Below are 9,528 nucleotides of genomic sequence, written 5' to 3'. Positions count from 1 at the left end.
GAAAATAAGTGATTACTGATTAATACGCGATTAATAAGTGCACGCGTGCGGCCTATAATAATTTTTAATTTTTATGATTTAATTTCATTAATATCTTAATATCAATAATGCCATTAATCTATTTACCTCTATTCTCTATATTATTTACGTGGCAATATTTGGTGTTCATACCATATAAATATATTTATATGTCTATGGTTCATACGATTCCTCCTGCCAACTGATCATCATAATACACGTCGCGCCTCACATTCCGCACACACTCTAACGAGTCACGATCGTAAACCTTAAATTATTGTCTATTAACATATTATGTGATATTTTTGACGAAAAATGAAAATAATAATTCGACTCATCATCATAATTATATAAGTATGTGTGCTATCGTATTTTTGATAATAAAATAAATAATACTATGAATACCAGTATAAATTATAAATCATGTGAATGTATCTATATGGTGTATTATAATTATATATGTAATTGTATTTGAATTTTTAAATGTTAGGGTTTTAGTTAAAAAATCAAATCCTAAATTTGATGTGCTATTTCAGTACCCTCGCAAAACTATTTAATTCCAAAAATTTCATATAATCCCTCAAAACTTCAAGGTTATGTTGCTCTTGATATCCTGTTATAATAAGTACTAATTCATATTGGGACAATAATAATATTTGAAAATATTGGAACTACCAGAATTCAAAATACGCATTTTTTTTATCGTTCATTAACTTTAAGTATTATAAATTTATAATACAGTTAGGTACATAGAATAATATGGGCTTTACAAATCCTCTGATCGATATTTTAAAAATAAATAATTGATAATTTAATATATAAAAAGATTTAAGGATAAATGATGTATCAGAATTTGAAATTTAAAAAAAAAATTGTTATTTTTTATAATTTCATATAGGTATTTTAATATCGATAAGATTACTTCTTAATACTTAAAGAGATTTTTACGTTTTTACGTTGTCGCACATGATTCCTCCTAAAATCGATATTCCGGTTACACATGGACACAGTCACACAGAAGACGTAAAGATTAAATAGTATCGCACTATCGCAGTATACTCAGTAATAGTGTCGAATCGACGTTTCACCATATTATCAAACTGCCGAGTTAAAAAAGCTTTAAACTAATTGTTACTTTTTAAGAATTACTCAATTACGTACTTATATAATATTAATATTATTAAAGTAAATCTTAAATCGTTCTACCATGCTGATTACAAAATAATCTCAAATTTTTAACCGGCGGTGACACTTTTTGTTTTCACCAATAATATTAAATTGTTGTCACTATTGTTTATTAATATTTAATTATTATCTACTTTGTAATTGATATATAAGTTACTGGTTGTGATAGTTGTTATTACCTAGAGTCTAGTGTTGTACTTGTACCTACAACTGTAGTTGTCGTCCACCACGTAGTACCTACGTTTTGTATTTGTTCACAACATTGGTATGTATGATGTATCAACATAATGTATACTATCTAATTACAGTATAATTGACAGTAATTATGCACTAGTACGCATTAAATTTGGTATGCAAATTAAGAACCGTGCGAGTTAACACTTAATGTTGATGTTTTATGATTTAAAATCGGTGTAAGATCAACAGGTGATTATTGTCAATAGATACATAATAATCGCCTATAGGTATTTGGTTAATTGTATTATTCGTAATTCATATTAATGTCGCATATATTTTACCAGCTGATTTTCGAAATCTTGAAATGTCATTATTATTGTTACCTTAACTAACATTTTATCTAAATAACCAATTTTCAAAATATTTAGAGTTTTAACTTTGTAGTACTTAATTTTTGCTGGGCACTGAAAAAAAAAGATTACATTTAAGTTGTTCCATAGAATTCAAAAATGTATGATAAATTTAATGTTAGTAAATCAAAAATATCCAATGATTAATAAAAAATTAAAGAATCAAAAATATAATATTTATTTTTATACTTAAACACAGATTTTGGGATTTGTATATTATATATTTCATTTTTTTGCGTATTTTAGTGCATAATATTATGTTGTTCAACATATTTCATAAAAAATACTTCTGAAATTTTTTTTTTATATCTAAATATTGATGATACTTATTAACATTGTCATTTGTACAGATATAAAAAATGCTGTCATTAATAGATCCACGATTTGAATGTTCTATTTGCCTTAACTGTCTAAAGGATCCAATGCTGACAAGATGTGGACATCGATTTTGTTCCGAGTGTATAAGTACATGGCTTGAGTAAGTTAAAACAAATTATGTATTACATATTATATATTTATTTGTTTAGCTCTTGTATTAAAGATCATAATGTATTAAACTATAGCTTTATATAAATTTCTATAATGTTTGTAACATCTTGGATTACTGACATACTATTTTAATAAGGACAATTGGATGGTTTTTCATAGCTTATTGATTTTTTATTGGTTCACCAGCATAGTTAAACAATATCTTGCTTCCTCATGATGAATAACAACTTTATGAAAACTTTTAAAAAGTATTTATTGCACTAAGCTTAAAAAATAGCAACTTCTAACTCCAGTCATTATGTCAACAAAAACTATTATGACTATGCAATTGGTGTGGTGATAACAGACACTAGAGAGATTGTGATTGTGATGATAGCATTGTTGTCTTTCAGCTACATATTCATCACTTAATTAAAATACACACATGTAATTTTTGTTGAGGTTCCATATTTTGTTATTTTACAAACAATGTTTAATGAATAAAGAAGTTACATATATTTTAATTGTATTCATTACCTATCTAATGTTAAAATTATTTTTTTAATTTTTTTAGGCGTAAAAGTCAAATATGTCCAATTGATTTATTACCTCTGACTATAGAAGGTTTATTTCCTGATAACTATACAAAACGAGAAATAGATGAGCAAAAAGTTACTTGTTTAAATACTGGTTGTGATGTAATAATACCATTGTTAGAAGCCGATCAACATTATGCCTCATGTGTATTTAATAAAAACAAAGTAAGTTTGTTCTATGAAAGTTTACTTTATTATTATTAATTTTCTAGAAGTGTCTACTAAAAGTTTTAATTTGTTTTAATTAGTCATACATTATACATTTATATCTTATTAAAATATCAAATAATTTTATACATAAACCAACATTGAGAAAATGTTAAATTAAGATTTATACTCAAATCAAAGAGAAGTCATAAAAATATATTAATTTAACTGTTGTAAAATATAGGTAAATGGACCAGCTGATAATCTTTGTCCATTTCATTTAATTGGATGTAAGGATACAATAAAAGATAAAAATGAATTATCAAACCATCTTGTTATGAGTGTGCATCGACATGTTACTGTAAGTTAACAAAATTAATACCTCTATTTAAGATAAAATATTTCTATTCTTGTATTTATTTCTAGCTGCTTACAAAATCTCATATTGATTTCATGAACAAATTTCAAATTAGAGATGGTGCTCATTCTAAAGCTTTAGAAGCTACACAACTGTGGGATGCAAATAAAGATCCTAATTCTGAAAAAGCTTTACTTTGGTCAGTTATATATTTATTCATTAAAATGTTATTTTAATTTAAGAAAAAAAAAGGCAGAAACATTATAAAATATAAATTATATTATACCATACATTTTAATATGATAACAATGATACAATACTAATATTTTAAAGTAAATTTAGTAAAAATTAACTAACAGTAGTTACTGAAGATATTTTTATATTTGAGCCCTTATTAAGCAGAACAAAAATTGTTCTCAAATTTAAAATATACAACTTAAATAAGTGTGCCTTACTTGAAGTTTCTATATTTTACCCTCTTACTATAGGTAGTTTAAAATAATCACATTTTAAAATTTTTTTGCAGTAATTTATATGAACGAATAGTCGTATTAGAGCAAAGTAATATTGAGAAAGATAAAGATATAGAGCGCCTTAATCAAAAAAATGCAGTCAAGGATAAAGATATTGAACAACTTAGTCAAATGGTTAATAATTTAATCGCTGAGTTTGGGCAATCTCAAAATGCAATATCATTAATTACATGCAATGGTGTGTATATATGGAGATTTGAAAATTTTATGGAGTCTTTGAAATCAATGAGAGAAAGGCCATCACAAACACGATACTACACTCCAGGATTCTATACATCTTCTACTGGATACAAGTAATTAATTCAAGTACAAAATACCTGATGTTTAAAATATTTTTTTTCAATTTCAGAGTATGTGGTCGAATAAATATGTCAACAGACAATCGTAATCTTTCTCTATTTATTCACATGATGCGTGGTGAATATGATGATACTTTAATTTGGCCATTTTCTGGTCATATTACTTTATTTTTAATCCATCCAACAAATCCAATGCAGACCATTTGTTTGAAAATGCAATCATCAGCTGAATCTGAAGCATTTAGAAGGTGTTCTTTCGGAAATATTAGTAATGAGGTTCCTCCTTTAAATCCAAGAGCTTTTGGATACCATGAATTTGTTGCTATTGATGAAATTCTTCAAAATGGATTTATTAAAAATGACTCAATTGTGATTAAAATAATTGTTAAATGTACTTAATTTTTGATCTCTGTATATTGTTGTAGGTTTATAAAAGTATTATATGTAACTATATCCGTCCATAAATAAATTTATTCTAGAACTGTTATATTTTAAATAAATTGTATAAAATAAATAACAATTTAAAAAAATGTATACTCTCAATTTTCAAAACATGGCGATTTAGAATTTACTTGAGTATCGTCAATTTTATAATCCTTGGCCAGGTCTATTTCCTAAAATTTTATGTATATAAGTAAATATCTATATTTTTTTTTATAAAAAAAATTTAATATCAAACAAAAATCTAAAATAGATTCTTACTGAACGTGGAATCCACCAATCCAAAAGTCTTAGCAATATGTGCATAAATGATACTACTAGTAGAAATGGATATACTCCAGTTGGTATGTAGCTAGAATTTAAATAATATATTTGTAATAAAATAATTTATAAAATTAGCTTTATGGAATTGTACCTGCGCAATTGTTTTCCTAAAGTTTTTGGTGGTTCTAATGAAACCATGTTATACACTATCTCTGTTCTTTTAGCAATATTCATCCAGTTATACAGCGATTGTACTTTTTGATGACATTCAATTGGTGGTACTCCGAGTTCACTATTTACTTGATTTATAGCTTTATATAATCCTTGGAGTATAGCTAAAAGATCAAAATATATATTTATTTTTTTTATATAACATGCACATATTTAATTTTTCTTAAAACAAATTATTCTATTATTTGTTTGAAGGGTTTTGCTACCCACATTATTTATGAATATAAATTCATTACAAACACTTAAATTAATGTAACTTACATGGAACATTAGGTTCAGTTAAAATTATAAGTTCTGGAGGTAATACTTCAGGTATGCCACCTACTCTTGTACTTACAATCTTTAATCTTGAAATTGAAAATAAATTATATTATTAATTAAATTAAATATATTATAATTATTGAAAAAAAAAAATTAAAACCATACCCACAAGAAGCAGCTTCAACAATAGCCATACAATATGCTTCTGTTAAGGATGTATTTAAAAATATATGCCCACGATTAAGAACATTGCATACTTGTGAATGCTCCAAACTACCTAGTAATGTTACTTGTTCACCAATATTCAAATTGTTACGAATGTCTTCAAGAAGTTCACGTTTAGGACCATCACCTCCAATAATAAATTGAACCTATAAAATATTATAATAGTTGATTTCATTAAAATTAGGCAAACCAAGTTTATATACTACTGTAGTAAACAAAACACACTTTTTGATTTTTCAAGCAAACATCAGCAATAATTTGAGCTAATAGATCAACACCTTTTCTATAAACCAAACGACTAACCACGACAATCGTAACTGTTAATATAATCAATTAATTTCAATAAATATTTTTAATAATCTATTCTAGGCAAATGATTACTTTTATTTTTTGTTCTTAATTCCAACTTAGGAACAAATGCTGTTGTATCAACAGCATTTGGTATGACTGAAACTCTATGATGATTAACGCGAGCCCGTAATACTGTATTTTCTTTACTAAAAAAAAAAATAACTTTTAAATTATGTACACTGTTTATGTAATTAAATTAATAATTACCCAATATGTGATACACAAATACAGTGATTACAATCAGCTAATGACATTTCTAAAAATTTGTTTGTTATTATAGCTGAAGTGTCAGCAAATCCGAATAGTGAATGGTCCGTGAATACTGTCTAAAAATTAAATATTTGTATTTATTATTATTTTACATATATTGCTGAATTATTTTTACTTGTATGCCTAGTAAACGACCAATCATCATTGTTTCATGAGCTAAAGTTGAAAATGCTGAATGACCATGTATAATACTTATTTGTTCTCGAACTAAAACATATCTAATTAATGGTAAAGAAGAAACCATTGAAGGTAAGACACATTGGTTATAAAATGGTTTGATTGGCAAATAGTACACCTATTAAAATTATTAATGATTTATTTTTTGTTGTAGTATTAAGTAGTTTTAACATATATTTTAATTTACTTTCAATCCATTTGTCATATAGCGTACTCCAACTCTATCTTGATATGAATGAGTTAAGACAATAACTTTATATCCTTTCATCAAAAGGCATTGTGACAAATTAAATATGTGCTCTTCCACACCACCCATGTTCGGATAGAAGAAATCTGATGCCATACTAAAATTACAATTTTAGTCAATGCAACTTAAATACTAAATAACTATTGTTCACAAAATTATAATTTTGTGTAGAATATAATATCTAGGCCTATTAATCATCATAAATTCAAATGAAAATGTAACTATAAAACTATTAGTAGGTACCTACCAACAAATACATATTAGTTTTGATGATTTTAATAATGTATAGTTCAATGAATTCCTTATTTAAGAACAAAAAAATTACTGATATAGATATAAGATATTATATTATGAGTGTAAATTATGTTATTACATGTTTGATTATTTATCTAAACATTTTCACCAAATATTAATTAATTTGCACATCAATAACAAATGTTATTCATGTTAACCCTTCCTAACACATACCTTCTGAATAACAGATAGTACATTACCAAACATTGTGTGTAACATTCTCTTATTAATATACAAGGTGGGATTTGATAGACTGTGATATGGGATTTCATAGATTCAATGCTCAAAGTATTCGCTATGCTCAGTAGTTTGCCAAAAAAACTGCAATCGGTTGGTTTTGACCTTAGTCTTTAATTCATAGCCTCTTCCATTTTAATTACTATGTAAATTTTATAATTTAATTTGTGTTGCATTAACACTATGAAAAGTAAATAATGCATTATGATTTTGAACTTGGTTACATACCAAATTTTGTGTTTCATTTTGAAATGTGCACTCATTGATCAAAAGTTGCAGTTCGGGAGAATCAAAAAAAAAAGTTAAAATGAAAAATTATAATTGACCGTAAGTAAGAACTGCAGTATTATATTATTCGGTAACTCTAGTCTTTGGTAGGAAAGTATTAGCTAAATGTCTAAATAATACTAATAACTAATATTTAAATCAGAATATCAAATAGGGTAGAAAGAAGCAAACGTAACACAGAAATATTATTAATGAAATAAATAATAATGAATATATTAAATTATTTAATAATTAATAATGAGTTATGAGTAATGGCGTAAAGCCAAATTGCCGAAATGCCGAATGCGAAGAATTGATTATTCAATTATTGATATTTCAGATTATATAGATAAGATCATGATAACTACAGATATGGAAAAATCATGAACATGGATAATGTTCATGGGCAAAATAAAGGTTGCCTCCATATTCATGTAAACAAACTCGATCACCCCCCGCACCATATGGCATATTCTTGACCGTGTAATTATAATGTGTCATTCATCGTTTGCATCGTCGACAATTCGTCGTACAAAACTACAAAGTCGGTGGACTACCATGTTCTAATCATGATAAATTTATCACTAGAACATACAACGTATTTATTTTACTATTTACGATTTCGTCTATTTCGCAATTTTCGCATTCAAATGAACAATTATCTACTCAATAAACTCAATTTCTCTGAAAAGAAGTTGTAAATGCATTATTGTTTTCGAGACGTACTTTTAGAATAGAGGTTAGGTTATATTACATTATATCATTATGCACAAAATTGTAATTTCTTGTATATTGAATTGAATGCTGATTTTATGGTATAATATTATAATGTATTATTATTAATTTATTATTATGTTCAATTGTTGAGATAATATCATAGTTTAATCACAGATTATATAAAACATATTAATAATTATATTATTATATATAATATTAATTATATAATCTGTGGTTTAATATTACAAGCTAATTAAAATAAAAATAAAAAATATCAATTGGCACATTTTTATTTTTTGTACGTGATGATGAATTTTTTGAAACCTAACAAATATTAATAATATTATAGTACCTATACACACTTTTTTATTGTTACAATAGGCAAATCATTTTTTTTTTTATACTCCATCATTGTTTAAAACATTTCATAATTTTTTATAATTATTTTGTGATTTCTGTTTATCTATTTTGAAGAATAAATTACATCAACCATATTCAATTTACGTAGGTAAATTTTACGTATCTAATTAGTAGGGCTCGGATGTTGTTGCATTTGCAATCTTTTTTCTATTGTTCGGATTCGTTGCTAAGTAAGATATAAATTTGTTTCAAACGAGTACCAAACTACCAACTAATTTATAAAAATTTTAAGTGCAACTTTTTGCAATTTTTGACCTTTTTTCAATGTTATTGCAATTTCGTTGATTGTCGTCATTTTTAATACAATTTTATATATTTTTTTATGTTTTCACTTTTTTTTATTAGATTATACAGTGCAATAATTTTTAAGGTAAGGTAAGGTTTTTTTAAAAAAACAAATCAAAAATATAAAGTTTTAAATTTTGATAAAATTATTTGTAGATTTCTAAAAAATAAGAAGACCGCACAATTTACCAGATTTTTAATGACAACTGACGAGAATTTGAATTTGAATCTTTTTTATTATCTACTCGTTTAAATGTTTAAAACCTATCTAATAAAACTTTATAATAGGTACTACTTGTATTTGTATATGATCCACAGCTTTCCATCAAAGCATTTAAAGCCGTGATATGATCTAAGACTGAAAGTCTGAAAACTGAATATAAGTCAGTGTTGCCAGATTAAAACAATTCAAATTATCTTTCAATAATATAGTATTTCCTGCTAAGTTTTAAAATTTCCCCGACCTAAAAATGTTTATTAAAAGTCATAATTATGATCTACATGATTGTAGCATAGATTGCAGTCATAACGAAATATTCATTTGTATTTTATTTTGTCATATAACCATAGATCTTAAAATACTTATGAGGTCTATGGATATTGGATATTGGATATAACCAGCCGGGTCTAAATTTTTTTATCTAGCCCAG

At 25.7% G+C, this 9,528-nt stretch overlaps 2 protein-coding genes across 5 annotated transcripts; one reads left to right on the top strand and one right to left on the bottom strand.

Moving 5' to 3' along the window:
* The first annotated feature begins 36 nt into the window (after nucleotides 1–36).
* Nucleotides 37–4,721, top strand: Traf6 (TNF-receptor-associated factor 6). Of its 3 annotated transcripts, none has more exons than XM_015513422.2 (7): nucleotides 37–372; nucleotides 2,141–2,268; nucleotides 2,833–3,019; nucleotides 3,246–3,362; nucleotides 3,428–3,558; nucleotides 3,886–4,185; nucleotides 4,242–4,721. In XM_015513422.2, exons 2-7 carry the CDS (start codon nucleotides 2,150–2,152, stop codon nucleotides 4,588–4,590), a joined length of 1,203 nt encoding a protein of 400 aa, XP_015368908.1. In that variant the 5' UTR covers nucleotides 37–372; nucleotides 2,141–2,149; the 3' UTR covers nucleotides 4,591–4,721. The 3 variants fall into 3 exon arrangements, with proteins under 3 accessions (XP_015368908.1, XP_015368907.1, XP_015368909.1); XM_015513421.2 differs by lacking the exon at nucleotides 37–372 and adding an exon at nucleotides 1,026–1,468; XM_015513423.2 differs by lacking the exon at nucleotides 37–372 and adding an exon at nucleotides 1,609–1,629.
* Nucleotides 4,645–7,781, bottom strand: PIG-A (phosphatidylinositol glycan anchor biosynthesis class A). 2 transcript variants are annotated; one of them, XM_089225369.1, is made up of 12 exons: nucleotides 7,418–7,781; nucleotides 6,906–6,959; nucleotides 6,599–6,755; nucleotides 6,350–6,529; nucleotides 6,172–6,290; nucleotides 5,995–6,110; nucleotides 5,839–5,930; nucleotides 5,554–5,759; nucleotides 5,389–5,474; nucleotides 5,048–5,231; nucleotides 4,894–4,984; nucleotides 4,645–4,805 (listed from the first exon to the last, which is right to left on the bottom strand). In XM_089225369.1, exons 1-12 carry the CDS (start codon nucleotides 7,450–7,452, stop codon nucleotides 4,731–4,733), a joined length of 1,395 nt encoding a protein of 464 aa, XP_089081495.1. In that variant the 5' UTR covers nucleotides 7,453–7,781; the 3' UTR covers nucleotides 4,645–4,730. The 2 variants fall into 2 exon arrangements, with proteins under 2 accessions (XP_089081495.1, XP_015368905.1); XM_015513419.2 differs by lacking the exon at nucleotides 6,906–6,959 and having other exon boundaries at nucleotides 7,418–7,780.
* Between the last annotated feature and the right edge of the window lie 1,747 nt (nucleotides 7,782–9,528).

This window comes from Diuraphis noxia, unplaced genomic scaffold (genome assembly GCF_037042655.1).
Source record: "Diuraphis noxia isolate RWA-SAM2 unplaced genomic scaffold, SU_Dnox_SAM2 contig0004, whole genome shotgun sequence".
NCBI lineage: Eukaryota > Metazoa > Arthropoda > Insecta > Hemiptera > Aphididae > Diuraphis > Diuraphis noxia.
Note: the sequence above shows the minus strand (reverse complement) of the source record. Positions and strands in the feature narration are given on the sequence as shown.

Excerpts from the sequence above, each read along its gene's own strand:
- PIG-A (XM_089225369.1), bottom strand. The coding sequence starts at position 7,452 with ATGAGTGCACATTTCAAAATGAAACACAAAATTTG. Across the intron at positions 6,111-6,171 it reads ATTTGTGTATCACATATTGG|TAAAGAAAATACAGTATTAC; the intron begins GTAATTATTAAT and ends TTTTTTTTTTAG. Across the intron at positions 5,232-5,388 it reads AACTGAACCTAATGTTCCAT|CTATACTCCAAGGATTATAT; the intron begins GTAAGTTACATT and ends TTGATCTTTTAG.
- Traf6 (XM_015513422.2), top strand. The coding sequence starts at position 2,150 with ATGCTGTCATTAATAGATCCACGATTTGAATGTTCTATTTGCCTTAAC. Across the intron at positions 2,269-2,832 it reads TGTATAAGTACATGGCTTGA|GCGTAAAAGTCAAATATGTC; the intron begins GTAAGTTAAAAC and ends TAATTTTTTTAG. Across the intron at positions 4,186-4,241 it reads ACATCTTCTACTGGATACAA|AGTATGTGGTCGAATAAATA; the intron begins GTAATTAATTCA and ends TTTCAATTTCAG.